Source organism: Mesoplodon densirostris, chromosome 2 (genome assembly GCF_025265405.1).
Source record: "Mesoplodon densirostris isolate mMesDen1 chromosome 2, mMesDen1 primary haplotype, whole genome shotgun sequence".
Lineage (NCBI taxonomy): Eukaryota > Metazoa > Chordata > Mammalia > Artiodactyla > Ziphiidae > Mesoplodon > Mesoplodon densirostris.
The window spans coordinates 140,455,714-140,477,663 of record NC_082662.1 but is presented as its reverse complement, the minus strand read 5'-3'; the positions used below and the strand labels follow the sequence as shown (position 1 = coordinate 140,477,663).

The 21,950-nt window shown below is 47.7% G+C and overlaps 1 protein-coding gene across 2 annotated transcripts in view; it reads right to left on the bottom strand.

The window, feature by feature from the left end:
* The window catches only part of PLXNA2 (plexin A2), a 217,485-nt gene that overhangs the window by 5,950 nt on the left and 189,585 nt on the right, over positions 1 to 21,950 (bottom strand). The window contains exons 18-28 of one of the 2 annotated variants that reach the window (XM_060090971.1): positions 19,258 to 19,497; positions 12,790 to 12,933; positions 12,280 to 12,514; positions 9,896 to 10,038; positions 8,948 to 9,216; positions 6,960 to 7,026; positions 6,600 to 6,746; positions 5,809 to 5,968; positions 5,351 to 5,454; positions 1,530 to 1,629; positions 362 to 552 (exon numbers count right to left, since the gene is read on the bottom strand). In XM_060090971.1, the coding sequence (XP_059946954.1) occupies positions 362 to 552; positions 1,530 to 1,629; positions 5,351 to 5,454; positions 5,809 to 5,968; positions 6,600 to 6,746; positions 6,960 to 7,026; positions 8,948 to 9,216; positions 9,896 to 10,038; positions 12,280 to 12,514; positions 12,790 to 12,933; positions 19,258 to 19,497 (1,800 nt within the window). Of the gene's footprint in view, positions 1 to 361; positions 553 to 1,529; positions 1,630 to 5,350; positions 5,455 to 5,808; positions 5,969 to 6,599; positions 6,747 to 6,959; positions 7,027 to 8,947; positions 9,217 to 9,895; positions 10,039 to 11,237; positions 11,387 to 12,279; positions 12,515 to 12,789; positions 12,934 to 19,257; positions 19,498 to 21,950 lie in introns of those variants that run through there. The other variant, XM_060090972.1, reaches the window with a different exon arrangement.

Below are 21,950 nucleotides of genomic sequence, written 5' to 3'. Positions count from 1 at the left end.
TGGGTAGAAAAGGCACTGATGGAGGAAGCTGGCATATCTGTCCATCTAATACCCATAAAAACCCCCAATGATTTCCTAAGGGGTGTAGGGGCCCGAGGTGAGAGCGTCAATCCTCTGAGGAGTAATGGCGGTCCTATAGGGTGAGCTAGGAGGAAAGATGCCATTGTGATTTTTGCCAAAGGGTAGAGAACAGCAGTGGCCTGATCTCCTGGGAAACCTGTCCCAGACCTGGACCTGCTTGTCCAAATGCGTTACCTTGAAGGACAGACTCCATGCTGTCCTTCCTATGCTGTGGGCTGGGTGGGAGGTAGGACACACCTCTCTGAGGAGCCTTCCCTGGGCTGGGCAGGGCAGGAATTACCTTGGTGGCCAATAGCCGGGTCAGGTAGATCTCGGAGACCATTTTGCTGCCCCGGTCACCCTCCTTCTGGTCCCCATGGTCGTGGTTCTTCACCAGATGCCACACCTTGACCCCACTCTCCAGGTCTGGGGTGATCATGGGGGCCCGAGACCGCAGGCTGTCGGGACTGCCTGTGTACCTGAAGGAGGAGTCTGAGGAGAAGGGGGCAGCGGAGGCCTGTGAGCGACTAATTGCATCATCCTGGCTTGTAGAATCCTTCTAGAATCCCTGCCCACCTGCTGCACTCACTCAGAACAAACCAATTTCAATTGGAAGGGGACCCTTGGGGTTTCATATTTGGTGGGTTATTTTATCGATCCTTGGTTGGCATGAGAACAGCCTGAAATCTTTTTGTAAAAAGAGGACCTAGAAATTCTGTGAGCTAGAGTGGCCCTTGGGAATTTGGGAGTCCCTCATTCCCTGATGCTTCCGGCAAAGAACAATCGATAGGTAAAATGTCAACCAGATATTCTCATAGGGGCTTTAATAAAAGTCTGGATACTAAGGGCTGTGAGTGGAAATGCTCCCTCTCGGGAGCTGATGAGTTCCTTCTTACTTGGGGCCCAGAACATAGAATTGTCTGAGCCCCTTTTGGAGCTGCCAGCTTCAGTCCTGAGGTGTCCTTTAGCTGGACAGCCCAAAGCCTAGTGCTATACAGAACCAGAGGAAACAGAGTCAGAGAGACTGAAACACCACAACCTCATTGCCCAGAGGGCACTGGGGGCCCTAGCACGCCTCAGGGGTGGAAGGGCTAGGATGGCCCATTGATTGCCCACATTGGGACACGACTGAGAGCTAAAGGGGGCACTGTTAATAATTCAGTCAGGACAATAAGCATAAACTGGGACTGGGTTATGTGAACCTCCCATCCAAGAGCCTCCTTGGGTCTGGGCCCTTCAAACTCCTTCATCAGACCTGGGCTATCAAAGGAAAGGTGCCGGGTACCACCTGCTGCCACAGCTCTGAGGAGACAGGCTGCTCCGAGGATGACTGGTCCAGGGAGAAAGGGAAGCCTTTGACGGCAGGCTGGCAGCAGCACAGGGCTCCTGCTGTCAGAAGGGATGGTGAGTAGCCCCTGGGGGTCACAGAAGACTCCACTGGCTGCCCAGGCTACCTTTCTGGTCCTCACCGTATCTGCTGATGGACGTCCGGGAGATGCTGGCAGAGGCAGGGATGTTGTAGGAGGAGGTCTGTTTGGGGACCAGAGCCACCACCGATCTGTCTGATACCTGAGAAGGGTATGAGAGATACAGTTCAGGTGAATGTTGGTATCTTGGGGACTAAAATTGTCAAGTACTTCTAGAAAGTTATGGAATAGGTTTAGGTAGAGCATAAGGAGATCAGGAATGCTAGAAATAACAATTCCTGCTTTTCAATATGGTAGCTACTTGCCACCTGTGGCTATTGGGCTCTTGCAATCCAATCAGTCCAAAGGGAGATGCCCTGTAAGTGTCTGAGCTCAGGTACGCTATAAATGTACAGTACACGCTGGATTTCAATGACTTAGGATGAATAAAAGTATACAAACGGTCTCATTGATCATGTTTATATTGATTACATATTCAAATGACAATTATTTTAGATCAGTTGTGTTAAATAAAACATTAGCATTACATTCATCTGCTTATTTTTACTTTTTAAATGTGACTAGTAAAAAATGTAAAGTTATACGTGTGGCTTGCATTGTATTTCTATTAGAGGGAGCTAGTGTAGCCCAGCCTGCCTTGAGCTTTGTGAGTTACAGACAACTATCCCCATTTTAGAGATGAGGAACTGAAGCACTGAGAAGCTAAACAACACCTTCAAGTTCGCACACCTAACACACGATAGAGCCAAAATTTGTCGCCCGGACTGTCAGGCTCCAGAGCACATGTTCTCCTCATTGCATCCTAATTTGGGATTTTATTTCAAGACACACTGGTCTGAAGCCCATTTTCCCTTTTGGTTCTGATTTCTTTCTGGCCTGGGTCCTATAATGGTCCAGTCACCTTGAGGAGCTTCACCACAAGGCTCTTGGGGAGTCAGCGAGAAAGAAGGTGTCTTGCCTGTCCTCTGTGAGGGTGCCCAGGCTCAGCACCCAGCCTGTAGGGAAAGGGCTGATAAATGAGGAGCCATACTGAAGACATTTGGGGCCATTTTGATTTAAGGTTACCCTCCATCCAATAAAAAACAGAGAATCCCCAGAATTGTGGCGATCCAATTAAACCCCTAACGCAGAGGGAATAAAACAGCTATAATAATGTTATGGGCCATAAAACATTCCTATTAAACCATTTTTTACTTTAACAATTTTTATGAACTTTATAAGTTTGATTTATGGCTGCACCAGTCGTAAAACCATCTTTCTGGGTCTTAAATTGTCAGTCCCTCTCTCCCACCAAAAAAAAAAAATTAAACGTTGGGAAGTCAAACTATAAGTGAACATTAGCGCTAACGAGATTCCCTGATAGCCAGTTTTAGTAGTGGTGTTTAATTTCACCCTCCCTATAAATCTGCGGGAACCCGGGAAGTTTTTAAAAATCTCTTTGTCAATTAAGATTATGCAGATTTTTCTCCTGTAGGGGCTCCAAGGACCTTTGACTCCTGGGAGGGTAACAAGAGGTCGATGCTTTGACTTGATGGCATAAAGGTGCAGGGTCCAGGGCCCTTCACAGTGGTCTGGAAGATGCCAATGCGTAGTTACTTCCCAGCTGGGGCGGCTCCCCAGACTGCAGGCAGCTTGTACAATCAGCACTAGGTCTGAAAAGGAGGGGGAACTCCCCACCTCGGACTTTCAGGAACTCTCTTTGCAACTGAAATGATACACAGAAGCCCGGCAGGAGCACGGGTTTATTCTCCCAGGGAGAACAGATTATGTTATCATTTATGGCTTGTTGTCACCTAAAGGGAGATTCACAAGGTGACTGGAATGACCACAGTTCAACTGAATTCCAGGTCTCATCACTAAATCTCCCTTGTCCTTAGTCTCCAGTCGTTCTCTTGACCAACAGGTGATACAAACCCATGGGCAAGATGCCTGGCTGGGTCTGACCTTGCCTCTGCACTTAGTAGCTACATGGTTTCGGGAAAGTCACTTAACCTCTCTGCGCCTCAGTTGTCTCATGTGTCAAAGGGGATAATAATCGTGTCTAGGTTTGTTGTGAGGATTAAAGGCGTTAGGACACGTAGAGGCTGGGGGCAGTGGTGCCTGGCACCCAGTGACACTCAGTAAATGCTGGTATTACTATTGCTATTATGAAGATCATCATCATCATTATCGTCTCCCAAAGGGAAGAAAATAATCCCTCTTGTCCCCTGTCACTCAGGGCTAGCGTGCGGGAAGAGCCTTGCACAAAGTAAAGCTCGGTAAATATTTGAGGAATGAATGAATACATGAATGATAAATGACATCGGGGAATTCAAAGTGCTTTGTAAGATGAGCACTGTTAGAACAGAATATTCCATTCTTCTGATTGGGAGTCATAGGACAGACAGACCAGTAACAAGCATTAGGGCACCAAAGACAGAGAAGAGCGGCCCCGTTCCTGCCCTGGAGAAACTTACAAGTTGAGGGCATAATGCTCATTTCTTTTGCACTTTCTTCTTCGATTCTAATTGGTTCATTAAAACTGCTCTACGAAGCCCAGTGTGAAGTGGGGTTGGGGGCTGGGGTGGAATCAACAGAGTGTTATAGCTACTATGGAGTGGTATATACATCTGGTATACCTCACCTGTGGTTTCTCATACTTCCCACCACCTTCACAATTTGGGGTCATATCTCCATTTACTGATGAGGATCCCAAGGTTTAGGGAGATTAAAGTCACATCACCCGTGAGTGGGGAAGCAGGGGTTTAAATAGAGCTCACAAATCCTTCTCTCTGCCCACTATACCACACTTACTCCATTTAGGGAGGGGCTCCAGGCAGAGTGTCAGCATGGGAAATGCAGGCCAGTAAGGGGGATGGAGCCTGGAAGGAAGCATTTTGGGGTTTCCCCAGTGCCCCTCTCTTTCCTCTGTGCCCCAAGAGGCTCCCAGCAGGTCCTGCTGGCTGTTAGGACCCCCAGCCTCCTGGTCATTGGCAACTCAGTGCTTAAGAATTCAGCCTGCCAGCCCCTCCACACCCTCCCCGTATGAGGCAGAGACAGAGGATGATGTTATTAAACAGGAAATCCCACAGGGTCCTGCTGCCCAAGGCACTTCCTCTGTTTGGTTTAATTTCCCTCACTGTCTCTCACCTCCAGCTTCTATTTTAGTATGTTTTTCAAATCCCAAGCAGCCTACCTGTGCTAAATCTTACAGAGACCCCCAGCTGTGAGTGGTTACCATGAGAAGCAAGGGGGGTGAGAGTAGATACCTCTCGGGATCTTTTGTTCTTTTGCTGAGATTTTTTTTTTTTTTTGACTGTTCCATTCAATGTGTCTGCCGGTGTGCTAAACACTCTACCTACTATATTCAATCTATGCCTCACAACTTTATGGGGCAGGGATCACCATTAACTCCATTTTACAGATGAGAAGAATGAGAGCTTAAGCAACTTCCCCAGGGACACCAGCTAGTAAGTGGCAGAATATAAGACCCAATTCCCTGCTTCGTTGCAGGTGGGACGTGGAAGCTGCATTAGTAAGAAAGCAAAGAGAAAGCAGCAGGAGACTATGCAGCTGTCTGTGAAAGATGCCATTTTTCTGCAGGCGAAGAGCTACACTCAGTACAGAATAGGAATGTCCAGCCCAACCCCACACCAGTTCAGTCAGTTTCTCAGGGTGAGTCTGGACACTCGTGTTTTCGACAGCTTCCCCCAGTTAATTCTAATCGGCAGCTGTGGCTGAGAATCACTGCTCTAGACTCAGGGAGGATGTGGAGAGGGGGGATAAGAGAACCCTTTTAGGGCTTTGAGGGCCTTAGAGCAAACCTTAGAAGGAGGGGGCATTCTGGGAGGGCAGGGGTCCCTGACGCAAAGCCCTGCCCTCACCTGATAGTGCATCAGTGTGTTGAGCCGCTTCCAGTCACCCTCGATCTTGGTGGTGATGTCCTCGTCCTGCAGCACGACCCGGGCAATCCGGCCTTGACGCCACTCTGGGTGGAGGGGTGGTGCAGGAGCAGTGTGAGGGGCGGGGGCCGGGACTGCCCAGTCGTGCCGTCCTCTAGGGGCCTGGCAACCCCGGCTCCCTCAAGCTGGTGCAATGACAGTGTTTCAGGCGTCTGGGGCTCCGGGGGGTCAATGCTGGCAAAAGCATGGGCCTCCCCAGAGGTGGCCACCTCTGAGCGGGCAGTGTTTCAGGCAAGCATTTCACCTGGCCCCTTACCTGGACGGGACCCAGTCATGCCCTGACGAGGGGCTGTCTGCGGGGCAGGGCTTCCCCCCACCAACCCCATAGCCCAAATGCCTTCTTGGAAGTTGCCCTCACACCTCAAGGCCAGGTTTCCTACCCAAGTCCATGTCAACAGCCCTCGGCCGCTGGGAGTAGGGCACGTTCTTGTAGACGGCATCGAGAATCTTCTCTTTGACCTGCGTGATGGTGTCACAGTTCAACACCTTCACTGGGATCTCCGGACTGTTCTCGTTGTCAGGGTTGACGCAGTTCAGGATCTACGGGTGGCGATAGAAGGGGGGCAGGATGCGAGTTGAAGGAGCCATTTGGGGGAGAGGGCGTGAGGCCCTGGAGCCTTCTCTTACCCAGGCTCCCCCTGCTCACAGGAGAAACAGGTGTCCCTCTGTCTGTGTCTCAGTTTCTCTCACCTTCCAGCCATCTGCCAATGGCAGCTTGAGTCCTTCTCCCCACCTCTCTTTCTCAGAGAACCAGGACTCTACTTTCTAGCCCGATGGCTTAGGGGAGGCTGTCATCCTGGGTGGAGACGTCCTGGGTGATTACGGGTGGCTCCAGGAGTTTCAAGGGCTGGCCTCCCACTTCCCCAAAGCCTCTGTATTAGAAATCAGCAGACTTCTTCCCCGTAATGCTAATTTCCCCATAGCTAATGCTGAGTGATCTAGGGTAAATGCAGGCAATGCAAGCTCCTTAGGCCCACCCAATGAGATAGGGGAGGAGGGGCCCAGGCCTGTGTGTCCGCCCTTGGGACACTTGGCATGCCCCCTGGACTGGCCCCCAGGCCGGCCTCCCAGCCTCTATATTGACCCCTCAAACTGGCTTTGTGGTGAGAAGGCAGAGCACGGATCAGAGGCAGGAGGTCCGTGCTGTCCCCTGGGCTTCCTGCCTCCTCACCAGGGTCTTGTACTCGATCTGCTGCCGGATGAGCTTGTCCTCGCTCAGGGAGTAGCGGGCCTCGCCTGTGATGGCATCGATGGGGCCCTTCTCCATCTGCTGCTTGATGGCGCAGTACAGCATGAAGAGCGGCTCCCCCGCACACTCCTGTGGGCAGAGGCAGGGCGTGGGGGGCGGGGTACCAGCCTCCTTCCCTCCCTCTCCTAACCCTATTTCTAGGCCCGCTTGGCTTTGGGGCACCCAGCCAGGTAGGTTTCTGTTCCTAAGGGAGGTCCCCATGCAGCCCTGATGGCCAGGCTCAGAGGGGCAGTCCCCCATCTTGCTCTCAACTCCCAGTTCCTGTCTCACTCCCAGTCTCACCTTCAGGAACTTGTGCAGGAGGAAGGCAAACCAATTGGTCAGCATCTTCTCAGCCACGGACTCTGTCCTGGGGAGGCAGAAGGGATGAAGGCTCCCCTTTATGGAGGGGTCTAAGGGCGGGGGTGTGCCTAGCTTGCTGTGTGGACCAGGGCTCAAGAGAACAAGGGCATGAAAGAAGCCAGGGCTGGGGGCCAGGACACTGTGTCCTGTCCCAACTCTACCAGTAATGAGAAGTGAGACCTTGGGCTAGAAGCTTCTTTCTGGACCTCAATTTCCAGCAAAAATGGAGCGGTACTATGGGTCTGCAGACACAGGGACCAAGAATACCATCCTCTTACCCTGTTCCAGCCTCAGGGTGATGGAGTTTCTATGTCCCTTTGGGATTTCCTGCATGTCTGAATATTTGCATGTCCACAAGGTCCCTGGTACCTTCCCCTCCAAACAGAGTCAGACTGCCTGGGTTCAAATCCTGACTCTTCTGCGTACTGGCCTGTGTGATCTTGAGTAAGTCATTTCCTCTCTCTGGGTTCAGTTTCCCCATCTCTCAGTGGGGATGATAATAATAATAATAATAACCATCATCATCATCATCATCTATCCTACAGGGTTTTTGTCAAGTTTGAATGAATTAATGTATGTAAAGTGCTAAGAATAGTGCATATACCTGCTCGCTGTCATCACTGCTGTCCTGCGGGGTCGTGGATCCCAGCCCCTCAGGTAAAGAGCAGTGTGTGCAAGTGTTTAGCTGACAGGGGATCTGCCTCTGTAAGCACTGTCCCTTTGCCCTGCCCCACCCCCATCATCCCAGGCTGCAGATCTGGGGACCTGCGAAGGAACGAAGTGGCTGTGACAGACCCTCAGTGATGGGGATGCTGGAGGGGTATTTTAACTCGCTGCACGTGGTGCAAATTATACCCTCTGGTTGCCGTAAATCCCGGGCATTTGCCAGGGCTGCTCAGCAATGCGGGCCTGGGAGAGAGTGACAATGGCAGGAGAGATTGTGGCTTTCTCCCTGGCCCCTCGCAGCACCCTCTCCCTGCGTTGTGCCTGAAATTAGCTCTAATTTAAATACAACAATTCTTAATGAGAGTTTCTAATGCTCAGATTGGCAGAATGGGGGCTCTGTACTCATAAAACAAAGCTATTCTTTCTCCCTCCTCACCCCACATGGGGTCTGGAAGCCTGAGACCTTGCAAGGAGAAGGCTGCCGAGAAGGCAGTGAAATGGAGGTGGCACATTCCAAGCCCTGCTGCCAGCTGAGCTCCAAAGCTGTGCTGGGGTCCCCAGGGCCCCCAGAGAGGAGGGGCTCGGGGATGGATGCCAAGGTCTCTGGCCCTCTTCCCTGCCAGGAAAATGGCAACCGAGGAGGGCGTGGTGGTGGATGCTGGTGATTCAGATCCAGGAAGCTGGGCACTGATGGGACAGGCCACACCGTATCTCCAGCCAGGTGCTGTCCAACAGAGCTCCTGCTATGATAGGAATGGCCTCTATCTGCGCGTCCAATATGGCGGCCACTGAGCACTTGGGATGCAGTTAGTGTAATGGAGGAACTGAATTTTACATTTTCTTTTTAATTAATGGTCACATGTGCTACTGTGTTGGACAGTGAAACTCAGGATGCACGGGGAGGGAGACTTCAAGACAGGTATTATTAGTGTCATTTTGTTCACGAGGAAACTAAACAGCAGAGAGGCCACATCACTGGCCCAAGATCACACGACTAGCAGGTAGCAGAGCTGGGGTTCAAGCTCAGATGCTCTGGGGTCTGTGCTCCTGCATCACGCTCAGCACCCACAGACATGGCACAGCCACCCGGAGTGAAGGAAGATGAGACTCTGCACTGGGAGCTGCGGGGACACAGGCCTTCCTGGGGAGGGGCGCCTTCTCGTGGGACCCACACTAACCAGCCCTGTCCCCCCCCGCCCCCCCCCCCCACCGCCCCGGACGTCCCTGTTCTGATGCCTCCCCGCCCCTGGCGCAGGTCAGACCTCCGGAGAAGCAGCTTGGGGTGGTTCTTGTTCTCCAGGTTCTTATCGATGAGGTCAGAGAGCAGCTGCTTGAGGACATCGGTGGCGTACTCCAGGCGGCCCTGCAGGCCGGTCATGATGAGCGAGGCCACGTTGCCGCGGTCCCGCATGGAGAAGCTGCGCTGCAGCTCCAGGGTGCGGATGAAGGTCAGCAGGAACACCTTGTTGTTGATGAGCTGGGCAAAGAGCTTCAGGGCCTTCTCCACGTGCTGCTGCCCATTGCCCTGCACCTGGGACGGGTGTGATGGGCGTGGCCTCAGAGGACGAGCTTCCGGCTCTCCGGGAGGGTGTTAGCTGATGACGATGCCAGCTATAGGACCCTCTCCATGACGCCTGTAACCGCCCCACCCTCGGTGATGTAGGAATACCTGGTCTCTGAGGTCTGCAGTCTGCTCTGACTTCCCCCTGGGTTGAGAGGGTTGGGCTCCAGGTAGAGACCTCAGAGAGGATGCTATTCATCTGATTTTCCCAAGGATGCAACACAATAGGAGATACCACAGCAGACTAGCTTGGTTTACTAGTCTCCCCTTAATCTCCTCTGCCCTGATTTATTATCTTTAGTAAAACAAACTGAGAAATGAACAAACAAACCTCACAGAATCATAGGTCTTTCCTTAAGCCAGCTTAAATCCATTCGGAAATGAGGCAGAATCTTAGTTAATTAATTCAGTCATTAATTAAAAATGACAAACAATCAGCCTTCCCCTGGAATCATCCCAAAGAGCCTGGGTGGCCCCCCTGGCTGTGATTTTCCTTGTTGGAAATATCCCCGTTGCGGTGATGCTTCTACAAGCTATTTCTCCTCCTCACTCCTGACCTTCTTCTGAGCACTGGGCCCCATTGGCATTTCCTAGGAAACCCAGGCCCCACGTCCCTGCTGGACAGCTGGGCGAGGGAGGCGGGTGTTACCTCCAGCTCACGCAGGACGGGATGGTCCTCAATGCCGGGGAACAGGACTCGCATAGCGTAGGTGCGATAGTCCAGGTAGGGGATTCCTGAGCGGTCCAGGTCACTGGTCAGCTCGTTGATGTCTGTCTGGAGCTCGGCAAAAGCTATGAAAGTGCAGTGGAGACAGGGAAGCTCAGGAGGGGAACGCAGGCCGGGGAGGGGAAAGGCGGGAGAAGTTTGTGGAGGAGGGAAGGTCCAGGTGTAGAAACAGGGAGGGTTATAGGGGTGCGTCTCCAGGGGCGGTGAGATATCTCCAGTCTTCCTTTCTTAGGTGGTGGGACTATGGGTGATTTTTATATTATTTCCTCCTCTATGCTTACCTATAATTTTGAATTTTCTTTCTATGTATTATACGTGTAGTTAAAACAAAGGAAGCACACAACTTGGGTCATGCAGGTGATACAGGTGCTAGAAGCAGGTGAGAGACAGTGGTCGAACAGATCAAACAAAGACCAGAATAGGTAGCTTTGCTCCCCTTTTCCAAGCAAGAGAATAAACCAAGATGCAAAAACCTTGGGGGAAAATGAAAATCAAAACCACCATGAGATACCACTTCATACCCATTAGGATGGCTATTATAAAAAAAGTGAAAACAACATGTGTTGGCTAGGATGTGGAAAAACTAGAACCCTCATATCTTTTTTTTTTCCTTCCTTTTTTTTTTTTTTTTTGCGGTACGCGGGCCTCTCACCGCTGTGGCCTCTTCCCGTTGCGGAGCACAGGCTCCGGACGCACAGGCTCAGCGGCCATGGCTCATGGGCCCAGCCACTCCACGGCATGTGGGATCCTCCCAGACTGGGGCACGAACCCACGTCCCCTGCATCGGCAGGCAGACTCTCAGCCACTGCGCCTCCAGGGAAGCCCAGAACCCTCATATCTTGCTGGAGGGAATGTAAATTGGTACAGCTGCTCTGGAAACCAATTTGGCGATTCCTCAAAAAATTAAACATAGAATTACCAAATGACCCAGCAATTCCTCTCTTACATATATACCCAAAAGAACTGAAAGCAGGGACTTGAACAGATACTTGTACCCTCACGTTCACAGCAGCATTATTCATGATACCAAAAGGTGGAAACAACCCAAATGTCTATTGACAGATAAATTGATAAGTAAAATGTGGTCTATATACCCAGTGGACTATTATTTAGCCTTAAAAGGGAATGAAGTTCTCTCAAATGCTACAACATGGATGAACCTTAAAGACATGATGCTAAGTGAAATAAACCAAACACAAAGGGACAAATACTGTGTGATGTCATTTATATGAGTTTCCTAGAGTAGTCAAATTCATAGAGACAGAAAGTGGGAGGGGAGGATGAGGGATTATTGTTTCACGAGTACAGAGTTTCAGTTGGGGAAAATGTGGAAGTTCTGGAGATGGATGGTGGTGATGGTCACACGGTATTGTGAATGTACTTAATGCCTCTGGACTGGAGGAGGGGAGAGCACTAGGGTGCAGAGATAAGAAAGTTAAAATGGTAAATTTTATGTTATATATATTTAACACTCACACTCACACACAGACGAAACTGAGAACACCACCAAATCCAGACTTAGGGAGCCCTGACCACCAGGCCCTTGGCCAAACAGGGGCTTCCCCTTGGTGGCAGTCCTGTCTCCTGACACCCCCCTTTCTCCTCCCCAGCCCTGGCACTGGGAGGAGCCTGGCCCACTGTGCCCCAGCCCAGCTCTTCCCTTTCATCTAGCAGAGGGCTTGTTCTGATCTTGAAGTTTGCAGCAAAAGGAGAAGTCTTTTGATTCCTAATTGAGATGTTTACCCGGGGAGTCTTCCAGGTCCTCAGCCCAAGGGGACACCAGGTAGCTGCAGTTGCTTGGGAGACAGAAGAAACACTGTCTCCACCACCACAGCCTGGGATGCCCTGCAAGTGGCCTTCAGAGGCTCAGCCTGCAGTGCTGGCTGAAGACACACGCTGAGGGAGGGGATGGAGTGGAAGGGAGGGCATGTGCTCTCACCTTTCCTGCTGCTCCAGACAGCCAGGCAAAAGGAGCTGTCACTCCTATGTGGGGATCTAGAGACTGAGGCAACAGGACCCAGGAGGCTCTGACTGTGGGGAGACTGAGGTCCCGGGAAGGAGAGTAGACTGGGCCAGACTGTGGGATGAGTCAGGGCACAAGGGTACAGAATACTGGGATCAGGTCTGGAGATTTACTGTGGGCATTTTAAGGGCAAGGGAAGTTTAAGAGAAAATAGAGGTCAAAGTGGAGCAGGATGGCTTGTGGTAGAAGAGATGGGAGCAAAGATGAGAGCTGTTTTAAGGAGGGGGGTAATAAGGCTGGTGAGGAAAGAGGGTCCCGGAAGTGAGGGAGTGCCTCCACTTACCTTCCTTACACTCCAAGGCCACACGGGACTCCAGGTTGTCCATCTGCATTTGGAGCCGCTTGAGAGTGAGGTCATTTTCTCGAGACTTGCGCTTGTAGGCGATGAGCACAATGATGACAATGATGAGCAGGAGGCTGCCACCCGCCGCGATGCTGACGATGGCCGGCAGGGTCAGCAAGCTGTCTGAGATGACACTCACCAAGCCGGGCGAGAATACCATGCCACCCACGTGGACCTGCGCATGGCACACACACAGTCGCTGTAGAGCCCTGGCATCCAATCCTTCTCGATTCAGAAAGGGCATGAGAGACCACAACCACACAGTGCAGTCTGGATACAAAATGACTTCCTGCTTATCATCTGCCTTTCTTTTCTTCTGTTCTTAGCTCCTACCCATTTTAATATAGGACTTTGTGATGAGGAGATATGGAGGAGGTTGAAGACCCTTTCTTTATGACAGATTATACATGAAAGGTGAGGAGGGGAGGAATAAGAAGAGGGTTCACTCACCATGACCTTGTGCTGCCCGGTGAGGTTGGGAGGCTCGCAGAGCAGTTGCGTCTCAGACACAGTGACAGCGCATGGGGTCTCTCCAATCAGCACGGTGTAGTTGAGTTTGGCACCTCCAGAAGCAGGAGGGCAGAGGTTTTTGCCCTGTAGGTAAGAGCAATCTTAATAGGAATAATTGACACGTGCACAGAAGTCAACTGGTTATTTAAAAAGAGATTAAAACCAGTCCCTCCCACCAGGAAACTTCCACAAGCCTCTTAGATAGCCTCATCCACCAGAAAGCAGACAGCAGAAGCAAGAAGAACAACAATCCTGCAGCCTGTGGAACAAAAACCACATTCACAGAAAAATAGACAAGATGAAAAGGCAGAGGCCTATGTACCAGATGAAGGAACAAGATAAAACCCCAGAAAAACAACTTAATTAAGTGGAAATAGGCAACCTTCCAGAAAAAGAACTCAGAATAATGATAGTGAAGATGATCCAGGACCTCGGAAAAAGAATGGAGGCAAAGATCGAGAAGATGCAAGAAATGTTTAACAAAGACCTAGAAGAAATAAAGAACAAACAAACAGAGATGAACAATACAATAACTGAAATGAAAACTACACTAGAAGGAATCAATAGCAGAATAACTGAGGCAGAAGAACAGATAAGTGACCTGGAAGACAGAATGGTGGAATTCACTGCTGTGGAACAATGAATGAAAAAGAAATGAAGAAGAATGAAAAGAATGAAGAATGAAAAGAAATGAAGACAGCCTAAGAGACCTCTGGGAAAACATTAAACGCAACAACATTCACATTATAAGGGTCGCAGAAGTAGAAGAGAGAGAGAAAGGACCCGAGAAAATATTTGAAGAGATTATAGTCAAGAACTTCCCTAACATGGGAAACGAAATAGCCACCCAAGTCCAGGAAGTGCAGAGAGTCCCATACAGGATAAACCCAAGGAGAAACATGCTGAGACACATAGTAATCAAATTGGCAAAAATTAAAGGCAAAGAAAAATTATTGAAAGCAGCAAGGGAAAAACGACAAATAACATACAAGGGAACTCCCATAAGGTTAACAGCTGATATCTCAGCAGAAACTCTACAAGCCAGAAGGGAGTGGCATGATATACTTAGAGTGATGAAAGGGAAGAACCTACAACCAAGATTACTCTACCCAGCAAGGATCTCATTCAGATTCAATGGAGAAATCAAAAGCTTTACAATGAGCAAAAGCTAAGAGAATTCAGCACCACCTAACCAACAAATGCTAAAGGAACTTCTCTAACTGGGAAACACAAGAGAAGAAAAGGACCTACATAAACAAACCCAGAACAATTAAGAAAATGGTAATAGGAACATACATATCGATAAATACCTTAAACATGAATGGATTAAATGCTCCAACCAAAACACACAGGCTTGCTGAATGGATACAGAAACAAGACCCATATATATGCTGTTTACAAGAGACCCACTGCAGACCTAGGGACACATACAGACTGAAAGTGAGGGGATGGAAAAAGATATTCCATGCAAATGGAAATCAAAAGAAAGCTGGCGTAGCAATAATAATATCAGATAAAATAGACTTTTAAATAAAGAATGTTACAAATGACAAGGAAGGACACTACATAATGATCAAGGGATCAATCCAAGAAGAAGATATAACAATTATATATGCACCCAACATAAGAGCACCTCAATACATAAGGCAACTGCTAACAGCTCTAAAAGAGGAAATCGACAGTAACACAATAATAGTGGGGGACATTAACACCTCACGTACACCAATGGACAGATCATCCAGACAGAAAATTAATAAGGAAACACAAGCTTTAAATGACACAATAGACCAGATAGATTTAATTGATATTTATAGGACATTCCATTCCAAAACAGCAGATTACACTTTCTTCTCAAGTGCACACAGATCATTCTCCAGGATAGATCACATCTTGGATCACAAATCAAGCCTCAGTAAATTTAAGAAAATTGAAATCATGTCAACCATCTTTTCTGACAATAACACTATGAGATTAGAAATCAATTACAGGGAAAAAAACGTAAAATACACAAAAACACGGAGGCTAGACAATACGTTACTAAATTACCAAGAGATCACTGAAGAAATCAAAGAGGAAATCAAAAAATACCTAGAGACAAATGACAATGAAAACACGATGATCCAAAACCTATGGGCTGCAGCAAAAGCCGTTCTAAGAGGGAAGTTTATGGCTATACAAGCCCACCTCAAGAAACAAGAAAAATCTCAAATAAACAATCTAACGTTACACCTAAAGGAACTAGAGAAAGAAGAACAAACAAAACCCAAAGTTAGCAGAAGGAAAGAAATCATCAAGATCAGAGCAGAAATAAATAGAAACAAAGAAAACAATAGCAAAGATCAATAAAAGTAAAATCTGGTTCTTTGAGAAGATAAAAAACATTGATAAACCATTAGCCAGACACATCAAGAAAAAGAGGGAGAGGACTCAAATCAATAAAATTAGAAATGAAAAAGAAGAAGTTACAACAGACACCACAGAAATACAAAGCATCCTGAGACTATTACAAGCAACTCTATGCCGATAAAACGGACAACCTGGAAGAAATGGACAAATTCTTAGAAAGGTATAACCTTCCAAGACTGAACCAGGAAGAAATAGAAAATATGAACAGACCAATCACAAGTAATGAAATTGAAACTGTGATTAAAAATTTTCCAACAAACAAAAGTCCAGGACCAGATGGCTTCACAGGTGAATTCTATCAAACATTTAGAGAAGAGCTAACACCCATCGTTCTCAAACTCTTCCAAAAAATTGCAGAGGAAGGAACACTCCCAAACTCATTCTATGAGGCCATCATCACCCTGATACCATAACCAGACAAAGATACTACAAAACAAAGAAAATTACAGACCAATATCACTGATAAATATAGATGCAAAAATCCTCAACAAAATACTAGCAAACAGAATCCAACAACACATTAAAAGGATCATAGACCATGATCAAGTGGGATTTATGCCAGAGATGCAAGGATTCTTCAATATACACAAATCAGTGAATGTGATACACCATATCAACAAATTGAAGAATAAAAACCATATGATCATCTCAAAAGATGCAGAAAAAGCTTTTGACAAAATTCAACACCGATTTATGGTAAAAAAACTCTCCAGAAAGTGGGCATAGAGGGAACCTACTTCAACATAATAAAGGCCATATACGACAAAGCCACAGCAAACATCATTCTCAATGGTGAAAAACTGAAAGCATTTCCTCTAAGATCAGGAACAAGACAAGGATGTCCACTCTCACCACTATTATTCAACATAGTTTTGGAAGTCCTAGCCACGGCAATCAGAGAAGAAAAATAAATAAAAGGAATACAAATTGGAAAAGAAGAAGTAAAACTGTCACTGTTTGCATATGACATGATAATATACATAGAGAATCCTAAAGATGCCACCAGAAAACTACTAGACCTAGTCAATGAATTTGGTAATATTGCAGGAAACAAAATTAATGCACAGAAATCTCTTGCATTCCTATACACTAATGATGAAAAATCTGAAAGAGAAATTAAGGAAAGTCTCCCATTTGCTATTGCAACAAAAAGAATAAAATAGCTAGGAATAAACCTACCTAGGAAGACAAAAGACCTGTATGCAGAAAACTATAAGACACTGATGAAAGAAATTAAAGATGATATCAACAGATGGAGAGATATACCATGTTCTTGGATTGGACGAATCAATATTGTGAAAATGACTATACTACCCAAAGCAATCTACAGATTCAATGCAATCCCTATCAAATTACCAATGGCATTTTTTACAGAAGTAGAACAAAATGTCTTAAAATTTGTATGGAGACACAGAAGACCCTGAATAGCCAAAGCAGTCTTGAGAGAAAAAAACGGAGCTGGAGGAATCAGACTCCCTGACTTCAGACTATACTACAAAGCTACAGTAATCAAGACAATATGGTACTGGCACAAAAACAGAAATATAGATCAATGGAACAGGATAGAAAGCCCAGAGATAAACCCACACACCTATGGTCTACTAATCTCTGACAATGGAGGCAAGGATATACAATGGAGAAAAGACAGTCTCTTCAATAAGTGGTGCTGGGAAAACTGGACAGCTATATGTAAAAGAATGATATTAGAACACTCCCTAACACCATACACAAAAATAAACTCAAAATGGATTACACATCTAAATGTAAGTCTGGGCACTATAAAACTCTTAGAGGAAAACATAGGAAGAACACTCTTTGACATAAATCACAGCAAGATATTTTTTGATCCACCTCCTAGAGTAATGGAAATAAAAACAAAAATAAACAAATCGGACCTAATGAAACTTAGAAGCTTTTGCACAGCAAAGGAAACCATAAAGAAGATGAAAAGACAACCCTCAGAATGGGAGAAAATATTTGCAAATGAATCATCGGACAAAGGATTAATCTCCAAAATATATAAACAGCTCATGCAGCTCAATATTAAAAAAACAAACAACCCAATCCAAAAATGGGCAGAAGACCTAAACAGACATTTCTCCAAAGAAGACACATAGATGGCCAAGAAGCACATGAAAAGCTGCTCAACATCACTAATTATTAGAGAAATGCAAATGAAAACTACAATGAGGTATCACTTCACACCAGTTAGAATGGGCAGCATCAGAAAATCTACAAACAACAAATGCTAGAGAGGGTGTGGAGAAAAGGGAACCCTCTTGCACTGTTGGTGGGAATGTAAATTGATACAGCCGCTATGGAGAACAATATGGAGGTTCCTTAGATAAGTAAAAATAGAATTACCATATGACCCAGCAATCCCACTAGTGGACATATACCCAGAGAAAACCATAGTTCAAAAAGACACATGCACCCCAATGTTTAATGAAACACTATTTACTATAGCCAGGTCATGGAAGCAACCTAAATGCCCATGAACAGATGAATGGATAAAGACGATGTGGCACATATATACAATGGAATATTACTCAGCCATAAAAAGGAACGAAATTGGGTCATTTGTAGAGACGTGGATGGATCTAGAGATTGTCATACAGAGTGAAGTAAGTCAGAAAGAGGAAAACAAATATTGTATATTAACGCATATATGTGGAACCTTGAAAGTGGTACAGATGAACCGGTTTGCCAAGCAGAAATTGAGACACAGAAGTAGAGAAAAAACAGATGGACACCAAGGGGGGAAAGCGGTGGGTGGTGGTGGTGGTGGTGTGCTGAATTGGGAGATTGGGATTGACATTTATTCACTGATGTGTATAAAATGGATGACTAATAGGAAAAAAAATTTGATAGTGGAATGGACTTGGAATCTTTGATCACCTAACATGGTTCCTTGAACTTTGTAGGTGTCTAAAATAATATTCAATAATTCTTTGCCAGCTGTTGATCTTAATGAACTAAATAAGGCTTTTGTCTTAGCTTTCTTAATAAGTTATAACACAGAGAAAAGTGCATAAGTCATAAGTTTAACTATAAACTTATGACTTGAGTTATCTGAACTCCCACTAGTATTACCACTACTCAGATCAAGAAACAGAATTTTCCCAGGACCTCGGAAGCCTTCCTTATACCATTTCCTCGTCATGACCCCTGCTTTCGGCCCCCAAAGTAACCATTATCTTCACCATAAATTTGTTTTGCCCAGTTTTGAATTTTTTAAAAAGAAACCATACAATGTATATCATTTTATGTCTGCATTGTTTTGCTGAATATTGCCCATGAGTTTTATTTCTGTTGTTGCGAAGCTCACTTATTTTTATTGTCTTCTATATTTTATTATATAAATGCAAAATATATTCTAATGTTGATGAACAAAATAAATAAATAAATAAATAAATAAAAATAAAAAGAGATTAAAGAGGTGGGTTAAGGGCAGGAATGCAAAAAACAATGAGTGACTCCATGGTAAGTTTTTGGATAGGACTTCTAACAGCCACAATTTAGACAGAAAAAGAGAAAACAAAGGAAGAGAGAATGAAAGGGAGAAAGAGAGTGGTAAAGAGAAAGGAAGGGGAGACCAAACAGTAAACAAGTGAAAGTTTGGGGGAGGATGCAGGGGATACAAGTGAAAGTGGTGGAGTAAAACACACACCTGGAAGGGTGGTACCAGGGGACCGTGACCTCTTCACATTTGAGGGCAGTTACTGTGGTCACGGATGGGGTCAACAAAGGACATGGTTGTTTCCAGTGCACTGCAGGACTTTTAGGTCCCAAAGCTCACAAGGACACACAGAAATACTCTACGGTGTTCCTTGAGAATCCCAAGTGCAAGATATGTCACTCAATGGGTCGATATCTATAACCAAGCTCCCTTCACAGGGAGATGACAGCCACGTGAGCCCGTGTGCATCGAAGGGAGGCCAAGCCAGGAGAGGGGTGCTCCGGCCACCCCTGCGCGTGGCAGGCAGCCACCCACCCTCCTACCTTCAGAATGATGGGGGATCCTGGCTTTTGATCCAAGACCCCAGTGGGGCTGAGCAGTTCAAAGGTCGGGTTGGGGTAGTAGATGAACTTGGTGTCGTTGTAAATCAGCAAGGACTGGACATTGTTAAAGACGAATCCAAACTCGTCCGGCCGTTCCACGGTGTCCAGGCCGGGCCGGTAGTCCGTGGTCAGGGAGGGTGCCAGGCAGGTCAGGGTGGTGGTGTTCACAACTTTGCACACCTAAAGGGTCCAAGAGCACGGCGTTCAAACACCCAGCAGGTGATGGTGGGGGTCACACTGCTGCCCTCCCACCCTTTGCTTATTTTGGCCGATCTCCAGTGGGCTATTTGCTTGAGGAAAAGGGCTGTGAAATTATTATTTTTTTCTTTTTTGGCAGGGAGGGGTGTGTTTTAACTGCATTTATTCATTCACCGACACTGTGCCAGGAATGGTGCCAGTAGTTGGGCCATCCGTGAAACAGTCACAGTCTACGGGGGAGACAAATGATTCGACAAGCATTTCAGTGCAGTCCTGGCAGAGGGCCTGGAGCACAGGAGGGCACCAGCACTGTTAAATGCATGGATGGAGGCGAGAAACACCCGGGTGGGGAAGTACCAGGCACTCTGCGGGTGTCCGTGTGTGTGCAAAAGCCTGTGTTTGTGCGTGAGCGTGCATGGCCTAAGGCAGGGTGAGGGTGGCTCATGGGAGCTTTCCTTTGGAAGAGATGAATGAAATTTAACCTGAAGAATGTGTAGGACTTATCCAGACAGGGGGGATGGTAAGGGAGCAAGTCCCTGACAGAGAGAACAGCAGCAAAGGTCTGGGGATGAGGGAGCATGGATGTTTGCGGAAAAAGTAGGACAGAAGCAGTCTCCCACGCGCGCACGCGCATGTGTGTGTGTGTGTGTGATAGAAAGAAGGAAGTTGTGTGAGATGAGCACATAGTAGGTGTTCAGTTAACGTTTATTGAAAACACTGATGGATGAAAAGCATCCTTCACCTCCTTAAATGTTCTAGTCAGGATCTCTCTCTTCTCCAACCGAGTGCCCCCTAACTCTCCATGGGGGGTATAACCTTGGTATTGAAATGTCCTTTCTTCCTTGGTGGACCCTCATCTCCCAAATAACATCCTAGCATGTGTTGTGCCATTCTCTCCTCTGGTGGTTTAGTTTGAGGGCATCCCAAGGCAGCAGCCAGATTGAAGAAAGTGCTCTAGGACCCACGTGTGGTCTGGGAAGAAAACCTGGACCCCTCCCCACCTCCTCCTGTCTCATGCTGCGCGGCTCAGTTTTGGCTCTGGGAGTCACGGTGTCCCAGCAACAGCCAAGGGCATCTGTGAGAACCCTGCTCAAGTACACGCTGTCCTGGCAGGTCCACACATGTTGCGTGTCTGGCCAACACACACATACCCAGGCTTCATGTTCGGAAAACAAGACCGTGTGTGAAATTGCAAAAAAAGCTGACGCTTGCATAGAAATTATGTCAGAGCTCCAAGTCTTAACCCTCCCTTTCCAGAGGGAGTTGAAGAGTTTAAACCAACAGCTCGCTGACGTGTTGGAGGTCAGTACCCATCCCCGCCCTTTTCACCTCACCCTTCAGTAGCCCCTTGTGAACCTAACGTCCCTTTCACGTTCCAGCTGGGGACACCCTGGCATGAGGAAAATGGTGGTGCGGTCAAACAGGTAGAGTTGAGCTGGGAGTCCCCTCCCTGGGCTCTGCAGGGCAGACCCCCAGCCCAAGAACCGCTTCTCTGCCCCCCGCCATCTTCCATCCTGCTCACTCCAGTGCCCCTGGATGGGACTCCTCTGTGAATGAGCAAATCACCCCCAGACAAATGGCCTCCGTTTGCTCTCTGCCTAGCGCTGCATCGGCACTTTGCCAAACATTCCTTTGGGTTTTGCGGCCTTCACTTTGGCCCTTCTCACTGGGGCTGCTTCCGAACCCAAAGGTAGTGGGTAGCCCCCGGGGACTGAGGATGACGTGGAGCCCAGGTAGGGCTTCAGGGGCAACATGGCTCTTTCTCACCACTCCAGAAAGAGAGGGCATCGGGCGGAGTTTACGGGCTTCCCATGCTGGGGCCCGGCTTGGTGGAAACCTGCACACCCAGGCCTTTCCTCCAGGCTGCCTGCCAGCCTGCAGACTCCAGGCAGGTCCCTGTTGGAGCTCAGGGCCCCCAAAGCTTGAGAGGCAGGAGCTGTCTCTTAACTCCTTGAAGCACTGAGGTCCTGGTGGGTGGGCTGGGAGAACTGCTGGGGAGATTCCTGCCTGGGGCTGCCAACGTGTCCTGGCGGGCGCACAGGACGCCCGGGACCCAAGCCTTCTCAGAAGGCTGCCAGGTGTGGGGAGGCCTGCCCAGCCCAGTCTTCTCTTCAAATAGCTTCCCAGGGACGAATGCTGCAGCCTTTGGAGGTTAATCTTATCAGTCATGCACTCATCCTCCAAAATTCCCTCTGTACTAGATTAACCATGTCTTTTATTTTCTGTGTTCTGAGGCTTTAACCTCTGGGGCCTTGCTGGTCCTGGAGGGCTGCCCCTCCCCAGGCTGGCCAACTCCTAGAGACAGCAAACAGATGGAGGCGGCCTGGGGACACTGAGCCTCTGTCTGGAAGTGGGGTGGGGGCACAGCTCTTTCACTCATGGATCAGGCTCTACGTTGGGATCTGGAGTTGCGTGCTCTTCTAGCCCAAAGAGCT